Source organism: Lithobates pipiens, unplaced genomic scaffold (assembly GCF_037356315.1).
Source record: "Lithobates pipiens isolate NorthernLeopardFrog02 unplaced genomic scaffold, aLitPip1_a1.2 Scaffold_22, whole genome shotgun sequence".
In the NCBI taxonomy this organism is placed as follows: Eukaryota; Metazoa; Chordata; class Amphibia; order Anura; family Ranidae; genus Lithobates; species Lithobates pipiens.
The window spans coordinates 81,494,147-81,517,455 of record NW_027507784.1 but is presented as its reverse complement, the minus strand read 5'-3'; the positions used below and the strand labels follow the sequence as shown (position 1 = coordinate 81,517,455).

General features: G+C 44.2%; 1 protein-coding gene across 3 annotated transcripts in view; it reads right to left on the bottom strand.

Annotated features, from left to right (window-relative positions):
- Nucleotides 1-23,309, bottom strand: part of OBSL1 (obscurin like cytoskeletal adaptor 1) — a 183,277-nt gene that overhangs the window by 92,932 nt on the left and 67,036 nt on the right. For all 3 annotated transcript variants that reach the window (XM_077447792.1, XM_077447794.1, XM_077447793.1), the window contains 4 exons: nt 19,031-19,303; nt 14,284-14,556; nt 9,761-10,033; nt 4,925-5,197 (listed from right to left, as the gene is read on the bottom strand). In XM_077447792.1, the coding sequence (XP_077303918.1) occupies nt 4,925-5,197; nt 9,761-10,033; nt 14,284-14,556; nt 19,031-19,303 (1,092 nt within the window). The remainder of the gene's footprint in view (nt 1-4,924; nt 5,198-9,760; nt 10,034-14,283; nt 14,557-19,030; nt 19,304-23,309) is intronic.

Sequence of the window (23,309 nt, the reverse complement as noted above, 5' to 3'; positions counted from 1 at the left end):
GCGGGCAGAATCGCGGCTATTCCACCTGCGATTCAAATAGCCTAGGTATGAATGGAGCCTAAGGGGTTTATATATAATTGAAAGTAATACTAAACCCAACCACTAAAATCTCCAAAAACTAAACATAAAGTAATTTTAAATCTGCAGCTTTCAGGAGAAGTCCAGCCTAACACTAAAATCTATACATCTGTGGACATCCAGGATCTAACACTAACCTATCTAACCCTGTAAAAAAGAAATCATTATACATACCTTTTCTGAAGCCGATCCGACCTGAACCCCCGCTGAGCTGTCAGCCACGGTTTCTCTTTGGAGGCGGGTGTAGAGGACACAGCCGACAACCGAAGCCCCATAGTAACTGTACGGGTGAGGTCATTCCCCATTCATTTCACAGCCGTTGCCGGCTGTGTCCTCTGCAGAGCTTCCTCCGCTGGAGACCGGACTGGCTTCAAAAAAGGTATGTATACTGATTTCTTCTTTGCAGGGCTAGATAGGTTAGTGTTAGACAGGGGCGGACTGACCATTGGGCCACTCGGGCACTGCCCGAGGGCCCCGTGCCACTAGGGGGCCCCATCAGGGTTGACAGCCTCAGTAAAACCAGGGACAGTATGTAAAAATCTGTGTATTTTTTTACATCTGTCTCTGAAATGTCCCTTACCGACATCCTTTTGGTCTAAAAATCCTTAGATTATAGCTACCCCACCTCTCCAGTACCTACCTGTCTGATTGCCTGGGGGCCCCATAATCTCCTATTGCCCGGGGGCCCCATGAGTTGTCAGTCCACCCCTGGTGTTAGATCATGGTTGTCTATAGATGTAGTGATTTTAGTGTTAGGGTGGACTTCTACTGTAGCCTGCCTGGCAGTATGATTATGTCAGATTTTTGAATCTCAGAGCGGTACATTGTTTTGCATAGAAATTTGTAGGTCTGTAATTCTTAGTAATAACACACTTACATCTGTCCAGACAAGAGTCTAGTAGATATCCAGGGTATGATAAAGTTTGAAACACAAAATCATAAATTATAATATAATAAATAACTATAAATAATTATAATATATATATATATATATATATATATATATATATATATATATATATATAATAAAATTAATTTCCCCATAAACCACTAGTGCTCAATTCTGCAAGTGTTCTAATTTACTATCGCTGTTTTCTACCTGATCTAAAACCACTTTTGACGTAAAATTACACTTTTTGGTTGCCATGGACAATGTCAAGTTTCCAGGCAGAAAGAACAGTATATATAAAAGTGCAGGTAGGGCACTGGACAAAGCACTGGGGACAAAAGGGAGGGGAAATATTTGATAGTAAGATTACAGTGTACTGTATTTGTTATGTTTTTTGTACTTTTTGAATTTGCTTCCGGGTTCCAGCCACATGCATTGCAATGCTCGCAGGGAGCGGAGCCCAGAACACAGATATTGCAGGATCCTGGTGACAAGGTAGGTACGCTGTACCAGAATTCTGCAATGCAACCCAGAGAGTGGCTCGGGGTTACCGCTAATGGTACTGAAATTTAACCCCGAGCCACACTCAGAAATACCACCAGTGAGGTTAAAGCAGACCTTCACCCTGAAGCACGATGTGGATGTACCTGGCTCCCGCCTCCTCCCTATTTATATATATATATATATATATATATATATATATATATATATATACACACACACACACACAATATATTTTTATTAAGATTTCCATCATAGGCAATCACAAGGAAAAAGAAAAGAACAGACCTTAAATGTACAGTAGAGCCTGTAGATACATCAAGTTCACCATAGCTATGTATTAAGATGAAAAAATACCTGGCAGTGACCGGCCCCCTAGCCCCCCCCCCCCCCGTTTTACTTACCTGAGCCTTGAAAATGACCCTGCGGGGACGCGCTGTCTCTCTGCCTGGGGTTCCTGGCTGCTGTCAATCAAATCCAATGATGCGGGCGCCAGGGCCGGGTCATACATTCGACAGTTATGGACACCGAATGCTGGACTCAGGAGCACGCCCGCATGGTAACCCCCCCGGGGGAGTGCTTCTCCCAGGGGGTTGACTGATGCATGGAGGAGCCCAGAGAGCCACTGAGGGACCCCAGAAATGGATGTTCGGGGCCACTCTGTGCAAAACGAGCTGCACAGTGGAGGCAAGAATGATATGTTTGTTATTTTTTTTTTAAAATAACCCTTATGCCGCGTACACACGATTGGAATTTTAACCAGCAAAAGACCGATGAGAGCTTTTCATCGGAAAATGCGACCGTGTGTATGCTCCATCAGAATTTAGCTAGCTGAATTCCCGCCAGCAAAAATTTGAGAGCATGTTCTCAATTTTTCAGACGGAAAAACTTTCGGAAATTCCGAACGTATGTATGCAATTCCGACGCGTAAAAACTCACACATGCTCAGATTCAACTACGAGACGGAAGCTATTGGCTACTAGGTATTGAACGTCCTTTTTCTAGTCCCGTCGTACATTTTGTACGTCACCATGTTCTTGGCGGTCGGAATTTGGTGTGACCATGTGTATGCAAGACAGCTTGAGCGAAATTCCATCGGGAAAACCATCAGAGCTTTTTCCGACCAAGATTCTGATCGTGTGTACGGGGCATTAAAATCACTTTAAGACAAAACTACAAGTATGCATTACAAGTATGCATTTAAAAAGTTAAATACCAAACAGCATGATTAAGTGTACAAAGACAAGAAAAAACAAACAAACCAAGGACTCCAAGAAAGGAAGGGAAGACAAAAAAGGGCAGGGGGGTCTGTCGGCAAGATGTCTAATATTATATAACAAAGGTGGAATTTCTGAGGATTTTGATATTAGGTATAGGAACTCTAGGATAGTAGGGTTGCAAAATTAGGGTTATTCATAAAAGATCTTTTTTTTAAGTGTTTCAAATTTTTTGTTGCTGTAGGTTAGTACTTCCTCCTTTCTTGCCCAGGGGAGAATGATTTTACGCATGCGTGCACAGATATGCTGAAGGTCTCCACCAGGCTTCGTGCCTCAGCAGAGACCTTCAGAATGTCTGCACATGCGCAGGTTTCCTTGCACAAACGTGTGAGGATGGCGCAGTGAGCGATGTCTGGGACCCCTCTACATGCACAGTTCAGGGTGTGAGTCACTTCCTGTCCAATTGACAATATTATCACTGTAGCAGGAAGTGATCAAATATTTCCCCAACAGGCACACAGATCACTATCAAAAGCTGGCAGAAGTTCTCCTGGTCTCCACTGTATCCAAAATTAAAAAAAGGAAAGAGTTACATTTGAACCCGTTGAGTTTTTCCTTTGTTCTGTTACTTGGTTGTCAACCCCACATGACCCCTCTGACAATCATGCTTGGTATGTGGCATGGTTCTTCAGTCTGACGCACAATCAGAATCTCGTATTGTGCCCCCTATTGCGTGATTCTTTTTTTTCCATGTTTTACAATACATTGCTCTTCTAACCTCTTCTTTGTCTTTACTCCTCGGCTATATTGAGGGCTGCCCATTAAAAACGGCTATTAATGTATTAAAAGGGTCAGTGAAGGAAATAAATGCAGCTAATAACCGGATGAGTCAGGACGGTGTGGGAACAGGCGTGATAATGTCAGGTTAACCAATCATCTTCCAGCATTGTTTAGTAAGGAATGGTCACAGCCCAATACCGCCATTTCTATCCAGTTTCTTTATATAGTAAACCTCCTGGAATTCCTATAAATAAACGTATAGAGTGTACGGAGATTTAACACTGAGATGAAAATGAACGACTCTTAATTTTTCTAAAGGTGTTGTATAAAAAATTGGTATCTATGGCAGTTGATTTGGCAAGCACTGAAATGTGTGATAAAAAATACAATAAAGAAAAATTAAAAATGGCTTCAGAACTAAAAGTTTTACAGCATATAAAAATACTGGAAGTTTAAGAGTGCCAGGACAACAAAACACTGTGACTGTGTGTAGGGATGGGCGAACTGTTCAGCCCGAGCATGAGTTCGGGCCAAACATTTGCCTGTTTGGCCGTATGCCAAACACCCGAATTTACAAGGTGTTCACCCCGATGAACACCCTGCAATGCACTGAGTGCTGTACAGTGCATCCTGCGCCCTGATTGGAAGGAGAGGGAAGGAGGGAATGGGTGAAGAAAGGAAGGAAGGTAGGAATAAAAGGAAGCGAGGAAGGAAAAGGGGATGAAAAAAAAGGAAGAAAGAGAGGAGGGTAAGAATGAAGGGAAAGAAAAGGGAAGGGAAAGATAAGGGAAGGAAAATAAAAGGGAAGGGAAATAAAAGGGAAGGAAAAGAAAGGGGAAGGGAAAGAAAGGGGAAGGGAAAGAAAGCGGAAGGGAAAGAAAGGGGAAGGGAAAGAAAGGGGAAGATAAGGGAAGGACAAGAAAAGGGAAGGGAAAGCAAAGGGAAGTAAAAGAAAAGGGAAGTGAAAGAAAAGGGAAGGGAAAGATAAGGGAAGGACAAGGGAAGGGAAAGTAATGGAAAGGAAGGGAAAGGAAAGGATAGGGAATGAACATAGGAAAAAAAAGAAGGGAAGGAAAGAAGGGCAAGATAAAAGAGAGAAGAAGGGAAGGGAGGAGAGAAAGGTAAAGGAATCAGGAATTGCCTTAATAGGTAGGTAGGAAAAGAGGGAGGGAGGGAGGAGTGGAAGGGGGAGGTAGAAAGGAGAGTGAGGTAGAAATGTGTTTTCACTGTTGGCCTCCAGCTTGTTATTGGCCCGTTGTGGTAGTAGAGGCAGCAGTAGTAATCTTGCCCTTACTTCTAGGGGGCCGAAGGTCTAACCTAGACATAACAAAATGCCATCTTTACTGCCATCACCATGAGCAGGCATGTGGACATATTGTTCAAGGGAAGGAGGTTGAAGGAGTTATAATAAAAATACAGTGTTAGTTTGATTCTAAAGCAGTAGATTGCACCCTTTTACCTGTCACTGTCACATTGAAGAATATAGAATCATCTCCGGCATCACAGACAAACTCCCCAGAGTCATATGGCTGTGCCGACAGGATGACCAGCTTGCGGTGTCTTCCATCACATTCCAGCCGGACCCCCTCACTTTCTTCCACTTTCTCTCCATCCTTGTACCAACGCACCACAACGTTCTCCCGAGAGAGCTCACAGCTCAGGACCAGCTCCTCGCCGCTCAGGCATCTCTCGTCTGTGTCATCATCCGCATTCAAGATCTTCACTGGAGGCTCTGCAAACAGACAATTCTTTTTTGGTTCCACATTCAGACAACTGTTAAGGTGGCCATATATATATATGGAAACAATTGTTCGATGGAAACAATCCACCTCCACACAGGGTGCAGCGCTCCAACACCCCCTGCCCCAATCAAAGTCACTACTCAGAGAGAGAGTTTATGGCAGGATTTAAAAACATGACTTCAGTTGAGATTGAAAGAAAATCAGTATGTGAATGACCTTAACTTTTACAATCAATAATACAAATGACACACACTACCACATACAGAATAGCTATACTACTGCTTGTCTGACAATTTTTAAATTATCAGTACCATTTAAAAAAATAAATACATTTAAAGGTTCTAATATTAACATGCAAAAAAATAAATTTCTCATTCTAAATTTTGAATATTGATAAAATTATACTTTCAAACACATTTACAGTAATCTGCAATAAGCATATATTGATTGGTTTGCGCAAAAGTTATTGCTTTTGCAAAATAGGGGAAAGATTTAGGGACTTTTTTTTTAATTATTGTTTTTACTAGTAATGGCGGCAATAGCTATCATTTTGAATAATATCATTAAACATGAAACTATAATGAATATTATTATTGGTATTAATATTTTTTAATTATTAATAACATTTTCAAATTGCAGAGATTTGTCTTGCTATAATGTTGTATCATTATCATTAAACCTAATACTATAATGTGTAGAAAAATTACAATAATAATAATAATAATAATAATTATTATTATTATTATTATTATTATTATTAATAATATTTTCTAACAAATTGCAGAGATTTTTCTATCTATATTTGTGTATAATTGCCACTAAGCACATTAATACTATGATGTTTATTAATATTATAATTTTTTTTTTAACAAAAATGCAGAGATTCCGCTATAATGTTTTATAATTATCATTAAACACAAAACTATAATGTTTATCATTATTATTATAATTTGTTAATCTTATTCAGTATTCACAGTATATTAATCGCAAATGCAAAAAAATAAATAAAAAAAATTGCCTTGGGCTGCATACTGAAATCTGTTAAAACACTGAAATTACATTATGTAATACAATATTCAGAGGGTGCTCTGTTCGCTATGTGGCATCTTTCTTCTTCCTCTATGTCCACTTCTAGCAGTCAGGCATGTACTGGCCATCGGGACTACAGGGAGTTTCCCGGTGGGCCGATGGCTCAGTGGGCCGATTTCAGTGACAAAGTAATGGCTCCACTGCTCGCTCTCAACTTCGCGCAGTGACGTGAGAAAGATGAGACAAATACAGAGGAGAATAAGTGAAATTATAAAAGAGGTTAGTGAGGATTCCTTATGTTTTGCTACTTATGTTTTTTTTTTGCACAATTTTGTATAGTTTTATGTACTGTTTTTGTGCTTGTTTGCAAAATTAAAGTGGGCTGGTGTGGATGAAATCCAAGGCCAAATTTTTGTCCCAGTCCAGCCCTGCTAGCAGTGTGAACAGCAAGTTTTCATGAAACTTTCAGCAAACTTTTGCAAAGCTTTTGTCACGCTTCAAGCTGCTTTCTCTAAGCTGCTAAAGCTCCCTTAATGTGAGTGCTGAACAAGCTACTAGCAGGCTTCAAACAAGCTTCAAGTAGTGCTGAAGCCTGCTAGCAGCTTCTTTAACCACTTTCAGACTGGAACATTTTGCTGGCTTAAGACCAGACCACTTTTTGCGATTCGGCACTGCGTCGATTTAACTGACAATTGCGCGGTCGTGTGACGTGGCTCCCAAACAAAATTGACGTCCTTTTTTCCCACATATAGAGCTTTCTTTTGGTGGTATTTTATCACCCCTGCGGTTTTTATTTTTCGCACTATAAACAAAAATAGAGCGACAATTTTGAAAAAAACGCATTATTTTTTACTTTTTGCTATAATAAATATCCTCCAAAAATATATAAAAAAAACATTTTTTTTCCTCAGTTTAGGCTGATACATATTCTTTGACATATTTTTTGGTAAAAAAAAATCACAATAAGCAATTATTGATTGGTTTGCGCGAAATTTATAGCGTTTACAAAATAGGGGATAGCTTTAAGCCATTTTTATAATTTTTTTTTTTTTTTACTAGTAATGGAGGCGATCAGCGATTTTTATCGCGACTGCGACATTATGTCGGACACAAAAGACATTTTTGACACATTTTTGGGACCATTGTCATTTATACAGCAATCAGTGCTATACAAATGCACTGATTTCTGTGTAAATGACACTGGCAGTGAAGGAGTTAACCAGGAGGTGGCAGTGCAGGGGTTAAGTGTGTCCTAGGGGCGTGTTACTAAGACCCCTTTCACACCAGGGAGTTTTGCAGGCGCCCTAGCGTTAGAAATAGCGCCTGCAAAACGCCCTAAAGAAGCTGCAGCATTGTGTGTAGTGTGAAAGCCCCGAGGGCTTTCACACTACAGCGGTGCGCTGGCAGGACGTCAGAAAAAAGTCCTGCCAGCAGCTTCTTTGGAGCGGTGAAGGAGCGGTGTGTTTACCGCTCCTCCACCGCTGCTGCCCATTGAAATCAATGGGGCAGCGCTGTAATGCCGCCGGCAAAACGCCGCTATTGCGGCGTATTGCCGGCGGTTTTAACCCTTTCGCGGCCGCTAGCGGGGGTAAAAGCGCCCCGCTAGCGGCCGAAATGCGCCGCAAATCCGCCGGAAATCCAGCGGTAAAACGCTGCTAAAAATAGCGGCGTTTTACCGCCGACGCAAGGTGCGGTGTGGTGTGAAAGGGGTCTAACTGTGGGAGGCTGGGCTGTGTGTTAGTGAAGACTGATCTCTGCTCCAATCACATGGAGCAGAGATCAGTGTCACTTGTTGCCAGGCAGAACAGGGAGATGCTGTTTACATCGGCATCTCCCCGTTCAGCCTCCCCGTGAGCGATCGAGTCCGCGGGACCCATGACCGCGCCCGGACTCACGGGGGTCCCGACCGGCACGTGCGTGCGCCGCTGGTGGCGCCCACGTGATGGCAGGGCAGCAAATACAAATGGACGTACCTGTACGCCAATTTGCCTGCCTGTGCCATTCTGCCGACGTACATCGTCGTGCGCCGGTCAGGAAGTGGTTAAAGTAGCAATCAGCACCCACGTTGGGTTCTGTGTTCAACATTTACAAATTGGAACTGAAGGGTTCTTTAAAAGCTTCACCAAAGCTCGCTGTCAGCTCTGCAAATGTTTTGTCAAAGCTTGCTGTTCACACTGCTCTTATACAAGCTGAAGCCTGTGTGAAACAGACCTTAGTCATGTTTTGGATAGTGTGTGGAAGGGCTAGGGCAGGGCCCTCTAACTTTTTAAACAAAGGACCAGTTCACTGTCCATCATACTGTTGAGGGCGGCCACGAGTAAAAAATGCCACACTGTTGAAGATCTGTGTGAATAAAATATACTGGAGGTAAGAGTTGTAAAGTACCAGATGGTTGCCTGGAAAGTATTATCAGTAATTCTTTGGCAGCACAGTTATGCACTTCTCCTCCTCTGTGCTTTACAGTGGTGAAAATAATTATTTGAACCCCTGCAGATTTCGTAAATTTGCCCACTTACAAAGAAATCAAGGGTTTATAATTGTTATCATAGGTGTATTTAAATTGATAGAGACAGAATATCAACCAAAAATCCAGGAAAGACATGATACAAATGTTATAAATTGAATTTCAATTCAGTGAGTAAAATAAGCATTAATAAAATAGTACAAATAGTAAAAAATAAAATAAGTACCGACTTGTGTCGGACCAATTAGGACGGCTCTCATAGGGAATAATTGATTTGCACACGACATGAGCTCCCAATGTTTGTCGTACTAGTGTGAACCCAGCCTAACAGTGGTTCTTGTGGTTCTTCTACTAAAAAACAAAAACAAATAATTGCCCAGACATACTCTTTAAGTGATAACCACACACCAAGAAGTTAGGTAGATTCCAAGGTAGAGGTGACTGAAATGAAATGCAAATCTTGACTTTTCCTGGAAAAGTCAAGTTTGGTCCATCCCTCCCACCTCCTATGCCTTCTTATTGATCTTTTAATGGAATTGTTGGTTTCACCAACCAGGGCAAAGGGTCAGCTGCCCTGGGCGCAGCATGTGTTTTAGGGATGGGGGCGCCGCATGTTCCTTTTACTATATAGCTGACAGGAGTAGTGACAGTGTCATCACTACTTCTTTTAACCCAGCACTGGAAGCAGCAAGGAGAGGAGGAGAGAGCCAGGAGAAGGTGCAGGCTGTGCTCTCTCTCTTTTCTTCCTTCTCACAAACTCGCACATAATGAAGGGGGGAGGGAAAATTTGCCTCTTTGCTCTGGGCACTGAATGATCTTGTCTCTGCACTGTCACCCACCAATGGAGAGTTTTTGAAAGCAACAAGGAAAAGCCAAAATTAGCATATAATATCCACAGCCTACTCTGGATCTATGGAGTGCTTGAACATGCCTGTAATCTGTTTGTATGCATTGTCTCATCATATGCTCAGTGTGCATTGCCTGGGTGTCTAACAGTTTTACTGTTAGAAATAAGGCAATGACAGCCTCCAGTGCTCGAAGGGACCCTTGGACCACTGACCTGTCACCATCACATTGTAGAAGACAGAGTCATCTCCGGCATCACAGACAAATTCCCCAGAATCCTCTGGTGTGGCACGTGCGATAATCAACCTGCGATGTCTTCCGTCTGACTCCAGCCTGATGTTGGCACCTTCCTCTATCTCCACCCCATCTTGGTACCAGCGCACCTGAGCATTGTCTCGGGACAGCTCACAGCTCAGGACTATGGGCTCTCCACTCAGATGCTTGTGTTCGGTGTCATCACCTGTGTTTATGATCTTCACTGGGGGATCTGGGGAGAGAATTACAATAAATCTATTAGCCTTCTGGAACCCTAAAAGGCCATGCTTCCACATAAGGTGGCCACCACTTATTTAGCAAATTAAAACGCTCAAAGTAATACAATCCGATTTTTAAACATTTCTGCTGTCACCTCTGGATATGTACAAGCATATTATTATTGTTATTTTTATTATTATACAGGATTTATATAGCCCCAACAGTTTGCACAGTGCTTTACAACGCTAGGGAAAACAGTACAGTTACGATACAATTCAATACATGGAGGAATCAGAAGGCCCTGCTCATTAGAGCTTACAATCTAGAAGGGAGGGTCAAGTGATAGAAAAGGTAATAACTGTGGGGATGGGCTAAGGAAAAAATTAAAGTGCAGTTGTTAGGTGGAGGCCAAATAAGCTTCTCTAAACAGAAAAGTTTGTAGGGATCGCCTAAAACTGAATAGATTGGAGATAGTCAGACAGATTGGAGTAGGGAATTCCAAAAGGATGGGAGAGGCTCAGGAGGAGTCTTGGATGTCAGTATGGGAGGAGGTGAGGAGGAAGCTAGAGAGCAGGAGGTCGAACGAAGAGGATGATTTTGGTGAGTGACAGCCAATGGAGGGATTGGCAAAAAGGGGTAGCAGACGCTGAGAGGTTTTTAAGGTGGATGAGTTTGGCAGTAGCCTTCATGTTGGACTGAAGGGGGGATAACCTATTTAAAGGTAAGCCAACAAGGAGGGAGTTGCAGTAGTCGAGACGAGAGATGACCAGGGAGTGAATCATGAGCTTTGTGGTTCCATTGGTTAGGAAGGAAAATATTTTGGAGATGTTGCAGTGGTTGAGGTGGTAATTTTTGGGAAGGGATTGGATGTGGGGCCGAAAGAAGAGTTCACAGTCCAGGATAACACCTAGTACCCTGGCATGCAGGGATGGTTTAATGGTTGTGCCATTGCTCCTCCTGACAGAGCAGTCAGGGGGTAAAAAAAATGGGGCAGGAGGTTTAAGGCATGCTAGTGTCACAAGACTCTCTGCAGATTGTACAATATGTAGCCCTTTCCACTTTTTCTAGGTATTGTTGCTTTATTGGCTGTGGAGGCCAGTGGGAGCTTTCTATATAAATACTCATTTAGGGATAAAAAGGGAAGACCACTCTGCTTATATTTCGCCTTCTCTGGTTCCATCTTGTTCATCAGAATGCTAATTATTATTTTTTCTTTAAATAAGACCTTCTTTTTTTTTATTACACACCTTACTTTATGCCAAGTAACATCATCATTTGGTTCCACACTGGATTATTATTTTTTTCCATAAAGATTTTTATTGAAAATAAAGAAATCCAGCATAATGGGTTATGTTACAGAAACAGGTAGTATAGAATGAATGGTACATAAAATATTTCATATATAGGATGAGGAGCTATTTCCACTCTTTGTCGGTCAAGTGCATATTGTTTGTCAGACAATTTGAAGGTTAACTGAATCGTAGGCAGATATGTATTGAGAGTGTATGTTTGTTCAGTGATTGAGGTAAGGAGGTTATAGTGTAGACTGTTGTGTCTTCCAGTTGGACTATTATGTCTAGAGTAGAGCGTATCTCTTACATGAAGTATATGTCTGGATAAGAAATATAGCTTCTGTAAGTCTGTGTTGTGAGCGGGGTTCAGGGGTGGAATGGGGAGAAGGGGATAGCCCGGATGGGGAAGAGAGTGGGTAGGTTGGTTACCATCTCTCTCTCCCACCATGGGAGTTGGTCTTTGAGCTGAGGATTGCTGATAAGGGATCAATATGATTTTGGTGGTATAATATAGAGTATGTTATATATTTTTATTTTATTTATTTCAGGTACTTATATAGCGCCATCAATTTACACAGCGCTTTACATATACATTGTACATACACATCAGTCCCTACCCTCAAGGAGCTTACAATCTAAGGTCCCTAACTCACATTCATACATACTAGAGACAATTTAGACAGGATCCAATTAACCTACCAGCATGTCTTTGGAGTGTGGGAGGAAACCAGAGCACCTGGAGGAAATCCACGCAGGCACAGGGAGAACATGCAAACTCCAGGCAGGTAGTGTCATGCTTGGGATTTGAACCAGTGACCCTTCTTACTGCTAGGTGAGAGTGCTACCCACTACACCACTGTATAAGAGTGATCATGGAGTGGTTTAAGTTGGAATGTCTCATGGGGGACTTCCTTGTGGTCTGTTGGGGGTGATAAGGTCCTGGTCCTAAGGATCTGTTGTTGTCTGGAAGTGGGTCCAGCATTTCTATGTACATGACGAGGGATTTGAAGTAGGTGGAGTAGTCCAGGAAGAATTGTGCTGGGGTGAAATCAAGCGTGTATGTAGTAACCTTAGCGATGATTGATGAACCTCAGACCAAAATGTTTGGATTTTCGGGCAGCTCCAAAATATGTGTAGGATGGTCCCTCTGTCACGTTGACATCTCCAACAAGTGTCCGGGAAACCTGGGTAGAATTTGTGGATCAGGGTTGGGATGCGGTACCAGCGCGTTTGGATTTTGCATCCGTTTTCTTGTATGGTGACGTTCACCGAACCTTTGTGTACATTCAGGTGAATTTGTTCCCAATCCTCAGGGGATAGGGTTAAAGAGAGGTCCTTTTCCCAAGCTAAGCAAGCTGGACCTGTGTTAGAAGGAGTATTTGTGAATAGAAGAGAATGCGTCGAGGTGAGTAGGTGACGTTGGGGTGTTTGCGTTAGACAAATAATTTTTCGAAAGGAGATAGAGGTCTAGAGACCTTAAATTTGACAGGAAGCCGTGGACTCGGACTCCTGCAATTGGGCTGGAGTAGAGAGCCATTATGAAGCACACTGGATTTTTAACAAATTTGCTTTATATCAATGAGAGTACAATGGGATGATTTGAAAAGGAGGACTGGAAGGGCACCCTAACCTCCTAAGTGGGTGGCCACAGAGTCAGGAGCTACAGAAGGGAACACAGGTGGCTGATGTACCCAACAGATACAGGGAATGGTCAATGAGTCCAGAACGGAAATACCAATGTAGCACTAACCCCTGAAGGAGCTGCTGGTTATTTTTGGGCTTACCGTTACCTTCCGTTCTCCTTATTTCACGTCTAGGGGATGTCCCGTGGTAGATGGCCCAGTAACTTGAGACTGACAATAGATCCACTTGAATGGATTTTATTTGCAAAAACTTAAACCATTGAACAGTCTTTCAACTTGGGATCAGAGGGTTGGAAAAGGAAGTTCAGGTACTCTCAATGTCAAAGTCCAAAAACATTAAAGAACTTGCTTAAGCCCCATACACACCATCAGTTTTTCTGCTGGGTTTTTCCTTCAGATTTACCAAAACCATGTAGTGCAAGGGCCTGCCTGATTGCATACACATTGAAACCCCTAAGGTTTGACCTCATATTATATGGTTTTGGTAAATCTGAAGGAAAAACTCAGCAGAAAAACTGATAGTGTGTATGGGGCTTAACTTTGACTGAATCCAGAGAATAGCCATTCGCAGCTGGATGAACACTCAGGTTGGACAGTCCCTCTCTCACAAGGCCTAGCAGCCAACAAGGTGCTTACTCAGGAACAAAGTCTTTGTCGCAGACGTTGTTGCAGAACATGTAGGAAACTAAGCTTTAGAACACTTGTAGGATACCTGGATCTTTCAGCCCTTCCAGGCTCTTGTTAAGAAAACCAACCCGTACGTGATGTTCTTCTAAAGAGTTCTCCCCTGGAATGCTTCAAGTACACTGGGACTCTCCTGGACCGGAGACGGCACCCAACCACCTCCGAATCCTCCTTTCCTTACCTTGGGCTAGCCAGCCCAGAGGCATTAAAGTCGGGTGGATCCGCACCCCAGGCCATAGCCTTCCTGGGGTCTGGTCAGGAGGACCAGGACCAAGTAGTCAGCACATCATACTGGACCGGAACCCCGAACCACGTGACGTCCGCATCTTAAATACCCTCTCCCAGAGGGCACAGCGAGAGGGCCACTCCCATTGACCTGGCTCCGAGAGAGATTAATTTAAGCACCTGACCAGACCATAGTTCCACGCCTGCCAGAAGAGACAGTGCCCCCTGTGGCCAGGCTGAACATCTCACAGTCCAGTCAGACTTATGCAGAAGTCAAATTTAGACAATTATACCCAAACCAAACTGTAGTTTAGGAAAAGTTTAACTTTGAAAAACGCATAGCGCGTGCTCTTCAGGAGCCACCGCTACACCAATGTTGGGTAGAGCAGGTCTCCAGAATGCTCTTAGATATCACTTACCTGTCACTATCACATTGTAGAAGATGGAGTCATCTACCGCGTCACAGACGAATTCACCGGAGTCCGATGTGTCTGCCGATAAGATGATTAGCCTGCGGTGACAGCCGTCCGCCTCTAACACAATGCCGCTGCCGTCATATAGCTCCTCGCCATCCTTATACCAGCGCACCGTGGCGTTCTCTCTGGACACCTCACAACTCAGCTCAGCACGCTCCCCGCTCATAAACGTATTCTCAGAATCATCATTCGTGTTTATTATCTTAACCGGGGGATCTGGAATACAAACAAAAATGCCTTACAAAAAAAAAAAAAAAAAGACTACAAAGTTGTGTTACTACAAATACTGTCAACAGGTAAGCACATCAAAAATGCATGCTGATAGGAGGAGAGAGCAAAGTGAGAGGGAGATGAGGTCATCATTTTATGCACTGCTTTTGTAAAGTCTAGTTGCTATTTAGATTTAAAGTAGAACTCTAGTCAAAAATAACTGGATAGAAATAAACAACCTTTTACAAGATTAAATAAAAAAACAGCCTTTTCTGCAGCATTTACCATCAATGCAAAGGTTTCCCCTGAAGTGCCTTTTTTCCTGAAGCTAGATGTCCTCAGTCTGACGGCCAGGGTATAACCACTTCCTCTAAGTCCCGATCCTCCTGGAACCGCCCCCAGCCCGTGACTGAACAGTAAGGCCGGGTTCACATGTGTGCAAATTGGATGTAAGCGTTTAGCCACATCCAATTCGCATGACATGCGAGTGTGACCAGCTCGCAATGAAGCCAGTTCACACATGTCGGGGTGGCCATGGTCTGCATTCCAAAAGGGTCCTGTTCATCTTTGGGTCCGGTTCAGGTGCAAATTCAGGCAGAAATTTGGACCTGATTCGCACCTGAAGCGGTGAACAGAGATGCACCAGACCCCATGCTGTAAACCGCGGCCACACATATGTGAACCCGGCCTCAAATGACAAGCAGCACAGGGATGGTCCTAAAATGCCTGGAAAAAGTATTCATACCCCTTGAAATTTTCCACATTTCATCATGTTACAACCAAAAACCTAAATGTAGTTTATTGGGATTTTATGTGATAGACCAACACAAAGTGGTACATAATTGTGAAGTGGAAGGAAAATGGTTTTACATTTTTTTTACAAATAAATATGTGAAAAGTGTGACGTGCATTTGTATTCAGCCCCCCGAATAGTCAATACTTTGTAGAACCACCTTTCGCTGCAATTACCTTTTTGGGGATGTCTCTACCAGCTTTGCACATCTAGAGAGTGACATGTTTGCCCATTCTTCTTTACAAATTATCTCAAGCTCTGTAAGATTGGATGGAGAGCGTCTGTGAACAGCAATTTTCAAGTCTTGCCACAGATTCTCAATTGGATTTAGGTCTGGACTTTGACTGGGCCATTCTAATACATGAATATGCTTTGATTTAAACCATTCCATTGTAGCTCTGGCTGTATGTTTAGGGTCGTTGTCCTACTGGAAGGTGAACCTCCGCCCCCAGTCTCCAGTCTTTTGCAGACCATAATAGGTTTTCTTCTAAGATTGTCCTATATTTGGCTCCATCCATCTTCCCATCAACTCTGACCAGCTTCCCTGTCCCAGATGAAGAAAATCATCCCCACAACATGATTCTGTCACCACCATGTTTCACAGTGGGGATGGTGTGTTCAGATTGATGTGCAGTGTTAGTCCCCCCCCCCCCCCCCCCCCCACACACAGAGTTTTGCTTTTAGGCCAAAAGGTTCAATTTTGGTCTCATCTGACCAGAACACCTTCTTCCACATGTTTGCTGGGTCCTCCACATGGCTTCTCACAAACTGCGAACGGGACTTCTTATGGCTTTCTTCTTGTCACTCTTTCAGATTTGTGGAGAGCATGACTAATAGTTGTCCTGTGGACAGATTCTCCCACCTGAGCTGTGGATCTCTGCAGCTCCTCCAGAGTTACCATGGGCCTCTTGGCTGCTTCTCTGATTATTGCTCTCCTTGCTTTTGAGGGCTTCACAGAACAGCTGTATTTATACTGAGATTACTAACTTTATTTACTAATCAGGTGACTTCTGAAGGCAATTGGTTCCATTGGATTTTAGTTAGGGGTATCAGAATAAAGAGGGCTGAATACAAATGTACCCCACACTTTTCAGATATTTATTTGTAAAAAAAATTGAAAACCATTTAGCATATTCCTTCCACTTCACAATTATGTGCCACTTGGTCTAAATACATTTATGTTTTTGGTTGTAACATGACAAGATGTGGAAAATGCTAAGGGGTATGAATACTTTTTCAAGGCAATATATCTCTCTGTCAATCTGCTCTCTCCTATCAACATGCTTCTAGTCAGCAAGTGAACTGATTGGCTTCTTGTGCTGTTTCTTCCTCTCATACTCCAGCACTGCTGTACAGGGATTGTATAAGGCTGATAACAGGTCATATTCAAGTAGTGTTGAATAATGTACCTGCTTTTGCTGTAAGCCATTTTTACCCCTCTAGTAGCTTGCCCAACAGCTGGCGCCCCCCCCCCCCCCGCCACGTTGCTAGGACGTTGCTATGATGATTCAGCCGATGCTCCAGCCATTAATGCTTGTTTCCACCATCACAAGAATGTGCTCTCTCGTACCGATTCAAAACACCATACATTGCAGGAGCTCTGAGCTCAGTGACACGGTATAGGAATAGAGAGCACACTCCGCATGCATCGTTTTTTAAGATCCAAGAGAAAACGCCCTCCCAGGATTGCATCCTCCCATCCTGCCTTATTGCTAGGATGTTGCTAAGGCACTCCCAGCTATTACTGCTCACCCCTATCATCACAAGAGTGAGCTCTCAAACACTCAGCTCAGAACTTCTGCATCAGGGGAGAGAAAGAGCATGTAAGGGGGTTTGATCAGAACAAAGAGCTCACTCCAGTAGAGGCAGGGGTGGGCAGTAACACCTGGGAGTGCATTAGCAATGAGGCAGGACGTGAGGGTGCCATCTCTGAGAGTTTTTCAGCCAGGCTTCACCGAAGTAAGTAAATGGATGCCCCACACCTATAGCAAGGGCATTATAAGCTGCACAGTTTTTTTTTTTTTTTTTTAATCTACAAACTCCCCTTGCCTGCATAGGGACTTTTTTTAGTGAAGTTGAATTAACCATTTAAGCTTGCTCCAGTCACTAATCCTTAGGCTGCTAACAGAGCAGGCTTTGGGGGTTATTTACGAAAGGCAAATCCACTTTGAAAGTGCAGTCGCTTTAAATCTTAGGGGTAGATCTGAAATGGGTGGAAGCTCTGCTGATTTTATCATTCAATCATGTGCAAGCTAAAATGCTGTTTTTTATTTTCTTTGCATGTCCTCCTCGGATCTACAGCGACTGCACTTCCAAGTGCACTTGCAGTACAAAGTGGATTTTCCTTTAGTAAATAACCCCCATAGACTGTGCACTTTGCAAGTGCAGCTGCTCCAGAGCTTAGTAAATGAGGTAAAGTTTCACTTTACAAAGAATACCCAATCACATGCAAGAAAAGGAAACAAAAAAAACGGTATTTTGCTTGCACATGACTGGATGATGGAAGTCAGCAGATCTCCACCTCATTTACTAAGCTCTGGCGTGACTGCACTTTGTAGAGTGCAATTGCAATGCACAGTCTATTTGCCTTTAGTAAATCAACCCATATGCCTTTTGAGGGCACACAATCCCCCTCCAAAATGCAAAACGCATTGGAGGTCATTTGCTCTGCTTGTTGTAACCAGTTGAACAGTGGCGGCCAGTATTCTTTTGTTTGGGGGGGGCAGCAAACAGTATGCCCCCCCCTCCGGTTGGTCGGTCAGTATGACTTACCCCATCACCGGCTGCTTCCCCTGCTCGGCGGCGGCGACCTCCCATGCTTCGGTCATCACGGCAACGGCGGTGGCTTCCGTTCAGACAATATGAAAATGGGTCTCACACCCGCTTCTGATTGGCCGGATTGACGATCAGTGTTTTAACAGCGATAATTCATTTGCTGTTGTAACACATCTTGGTAGGCTCAGGTCGCACTCTCTGCAACCCGAGCCCACCCTATTTTGAAGCCTATTAGAGCCTCTGGCTCTAATCAGGTGCTTACAAAAAAACCTGGCCACTGTAATTCATGTTCCTGGTGCCCTGAAAGGGGCCAGACACATGAATAGGGGGTGGCGGCAGTGGCCATGGATAGATTCATGCTATGCAAGAATCTATCCATTGCATATAGGGGGTGGCCTGCAGAGAGGGGGCAGCCCTGCAGTTGAACAATAAAGACTTTGGACTCCGAAGCATTTTTCATTTGGTGCTCCTTGACCTATTACACATGGATTTCTCATTTTGGGTGAATGTCTTCTCCTGTGGGGGGGGGGGGGGGGGTCTTTGTGGTGAGGTGCTGAATACAGACCCAATGCACTCAAGTAATGTCTTTGTTAACATTTTGATAACCTGTAAATATTGGTGTCCAGCACCCCACTACCCCTAGAAAATGATAAAATTCCATCTCACAGGGGTGGAGGCAGCAATAAAGCTCTTCTTCCCACTGTGGCATGGGTGCTCAATATGTGGCCCTCCAGCTGTTGCAGAACTACAAGTCCCATCGTGCCTCTGGGAGTTATGCTTGTAACGGTCGGCGACTTGCAGTGCCTCATGGGACTTGTAGTCCCGCAACAGCTGGAGGGCCACAGGTTGAGCACCCATGACTATGGAGTCACCCTTGATCCCTTTGGGATATCTGCACACAGATTTGCTGACCTTTCACCGATACGTTGTAAAAAATGGAATCATCGCCAGCATCGCAGACAAACTCTCCGGAATCCTGCGGCTGCACAGATAGGATGATCAGCCTCCGGTGACAACCATCCGCCTCAATCGTGACGTTGTCGCTTTCCTCCAGTTCAATGCCATCCTTGTACCAGCGCACAACAGCGTTCTCTCTGGACATCTCACAGCTCAGGACCATACGCTCTCCACTCACATGTTTGTGTTCTGCGTCGTCACTGGTGTTCACAATTTTTACTGGAGGCTCTAAAGTGATACAAAAAAGTGTGTTAGGAGCCAAAAAATACAATTATTGAAGCCTAACATCAGCCACTTTGTGTAACTTTAAGACTGAGTTCAGACCTTTGCGTGCAAGCAAAATTGTGCGTTTCTCTGACACGCAGAGAAACGCTCTGCCTTTTAGCAGATGCATGGTGGTGTCATTCATTTTTAATAACAGCCCCACCCATTTGCAAAATGTGTGTGTTTTCCTGTGTGCCTAACTGCATGGTATCGCAGCACCTTGTGGTTCCTTGTGACATGGTTTTTAAAAACAGGCGGGAACTTCTTTTCCATGTTTCTTGCACATAGCAATAAATAAATAAATAGGATGTCCTGCATGCGGCACGCAGGAACATGCAGAAACACGCCAATGCTCGTTCGAAACTGTAAAGCCACATACACACAATTGGATTTTCCAATGGGAAATGTGTGATAATGACAGGCTGTTGAAGGAAAATCTGACCGTTTGTACGCTCCAGCGGACAATTGTTGTCAGATTTTCCGCGGACAAATGTTGGATGGCAGGCTTTAAAATTTTCCGCAGACAAATGTGTGTTCTCGGATTTTCAGAGTGTGTGTACACAAGTCCATCGGACAAAAGTCCAGAGTACAAACACGCATGCTCGGAAACAAGGACAAGCCAGAAGCAGTCGGTCTTGTAAACTAGCGTTCCTAATGGAGAATTAACTTTCGTGACGTGGCAAATTATGAAATCTTGAAATGCGGTGCACAATTCTCTTCTTCTTTAACCTCCCTGGCGGTATGATTCAGTCTGGAATAAGGTGCTGAAAGCGGTACAATTATTTTGCATGGAAATCTGGCTTTTATTTTGTAGTCCTGTAATTCTTAGGAATAACGCTCTGAAATCTCTTCAAACCAGAGTCTAGCAGACATCCCGGGTATGATAAGGTTTATAATATAATAAAGAATAATAAAAATTATTCAATAATGTAATCAAATCCAAAAAAAAATGAAAAAGGGACACTTTTTGGTTGCTATGGGCAATCTCCAAATTCCAGGCAGAAAAAAACAGTATTTATAATATAAAAGTGCATGCAGGGCACTGCACAGACCACTAGGGACAAAGGGGGTGTGTAATTTTGTAATACAGCACTGTAATCTGTAAGATTACAGTGCTGTGTGTGTTTTGTGTGTTTTTACTTTTTTGAATTTGCCGCCGTTCTCCGCTCCCGTGCGCCGTAACGTCGCAGGGAACGGAGCTCGGCGGCATTCGGCACTGTGAATCGAGCGCAGGACGGCTCGATCACACAGCGCGGCGGACATCGCTGGATCCAGGGGACAAGGTGAGTAACTCTCCCTGTGTCCTCCCCTGCATCGAGCGATGCGATCCCGAGTCTGGCTCGGGGTTACCGCTCCTGTAATTAAAATCCCAACCCGAGCCAGACTCGGGATTACCGCCAGGGAGGTTAATGGGATAATAATGAAGCTGCTTTGCTGGTGATACTGATGGAGTTATTGCAAACATATTTTAAAAGGTTTTTTTTTTTTCTAGTGATATCAAGAATAATATTATGTTGTTTTTTTTTGTTTTGTTTATGTTTGTTTTGTTTTGGGCAAGTTACCACAACACCATTATCCCCGTGGTTTTTAAGATCAAAGATACAACTATATTGGTGTCCCTTGTCAATTTTACATGTAACTGCCTACTCCCAAATTGTCATTTGAAGTAAAACACATAGCCAAGTATTTTTCTCCATAATTTTTTTTTATTGTGCATTAAAAAAAGAAAACAAATAAAATTAGACATGCTATCTGCCAATAGAACTTAAGGCCCCTTTCACACTAACGTCCCGTTCAGGCCCGCCTGTCAGTTTTTCAGGCGGACCTGAACGGGTGCTCCATAGAGGTCTATGGAGCGTCGGATGTCAGCGGTGACATGTCCGCTGACATCCGACCCGCTCCGATCCGAAAAAGTGTGACGGAGGAAAAAGCTATTTTTCCATCCGTCTGCGGATCGGATCGGGTGACGACGGGCACTGCGGTCCGTCGTCATCCGATCTCCCATAGGGGAGAGCGGCGCTGTGACAGGTCCATCCCTGCGCAGTGTGCAGAGACGGAGCTGTCATCTCCCTGCTCAGCGGGGATCGGCGGAGTGATCCCCGCTGAGCAAACGGATATCCACGGGGCGGATCAGAACTGATCCGCCCCGTGTGAAAGGACCCTTAGGGTCCGTTAACACAGGGGCAACTCAGATCCGACTTCAGGTCGCCCCTAGTTGCCTCAGGTCGGACAACATGTAAAAATCAATGTAAGTGAATGAGACCCGTCTTAATGCACACTACTGAAGTCGCTCCGACTTCAGAAAAGGTTCCTGCACTACTTCAATCCGACTTGTAGGCAACCGGTATCCATTGATTTCAATGGAGGTCCCCTCCAAGTCGGATCTCCGTCTATAAGGAGGCGACTCTGACAGAATTATCAGCTCTCAAGAGGGAACTCAACGTCAAATTTATGAAAAAAAAATTGGCGTGGGGGTTCCCCCTCCGAGAGCATACCAGGCCCTTAGGTCTGGTATGGATTTTAAGGGGACCCCCCTACGCCGAACAGAGGACGGCGACAGCGGCGACAGAAGACCGGGCCACCGCTTGTAAAATAGCTAGAAGAAGGCGTGGTGGCACGGCAAGAAGAACCGAAGAGGGGGACAAGACCCCCCCAAGTCGGAAGAAGAGGGCGGCGGCGGCGAAGAAGAATGCCGGGCTCCTCCGCTAGTAAAAGAGCTAGCAGAAGATAGCGGAGGAGTCCAGCGAGAAGACCCCCCGAGCTGTGCAATAAGCTATTTTAACCCTGTGTTGTGTTTTTTTTTTTTACTTTTTTTTCACAGGTGAATGGGTAGGGGTAAATTGTACCCCATACTCATTCACATAGGGTGGGGGGCCGGGATCCGGGGGCCCCCTTATTAAAGGGGGCTCCCAGATTCCAATAAGCCCCCCGCCCGCAGACCCCGACAACCAATGGCCAGGGTTGTCGGGAAGAGGCCCTTGTCCTCATCAACATGGGGACAAGGTGCTTTGGAGTATGGGGGCCGCGCGCCCCCCTTCCCCAAGGCACCCCCCCATGTTGAGGGCCTGGTACGGCTCAGCAGGGGGGGGGGGGGCGCTCGCTCGTCCCCACCCCCTTTCCTGGCCAGCCGGGTAGCTTGCTCGGATAAGGGTCTGGTATGGATCTGGGGGGACCCCCACACCGTTTTTTCGGCATAGGGGGTTCCCCTTCAAATCCATATCAGACCTAAGGGCCTGGTATGCTCTCGGAGGGGGAACCCACGCCAATTTTTTTTCATAAATTTGACGTCGAGCTCCCTCTTGAGAGCTCATTCTCTGATTGGCCACGGCAAAAGTCGCCTGGCCTGGGACGACTTAAAGTCGTGTTGTAAGTCGCCCCAAGTCGTGTTCAGGTCGTGTCCAAGTTGCCTCCAAAAGTCGTATTGAAAGTCGTGTTGCCGCTGTGTGAACGGACCTTTACTAAAAAGTGCATTCTATGCATCCAAAAATATAGAAAATATACCAAATCAAATCATTATTATTCGACCAAAAAATAAAATAAAGCCTCATGCATGTGTCCTGCTTCTTAATATAGGGGGTCACCAATGCCAAGAGTTGGTGAAAGCAGGGGTCCGTCATCCGGAGATAATTCCGAAAATCATCCGGATTATTCTCCTGGAGCTCCTGCAGCAAAGGCATATGAGAAAATTGGTCACGATTAATAAAGCAACCAATTTTTGGTCCAAGAAATCCTCCTGTTCCTGGACTGGACTTGGGTCAAAGCAATAACTCCAAGGCCAATAATAAATAACATGTTATCGCCTCCGAACGGCCATTCAGAAACAAACTGAAAAGCACAAACTGAAAGGCGCTAAATGAAAAGTGCAAAATGAAAAGCACAAATCAACACTCACCAAGCTTCTACTAACATGAAATTAGCAGAAGGAACCCAAAAGGTGGTGCTAAAGATCTGGAAAAACACATAGTATGTC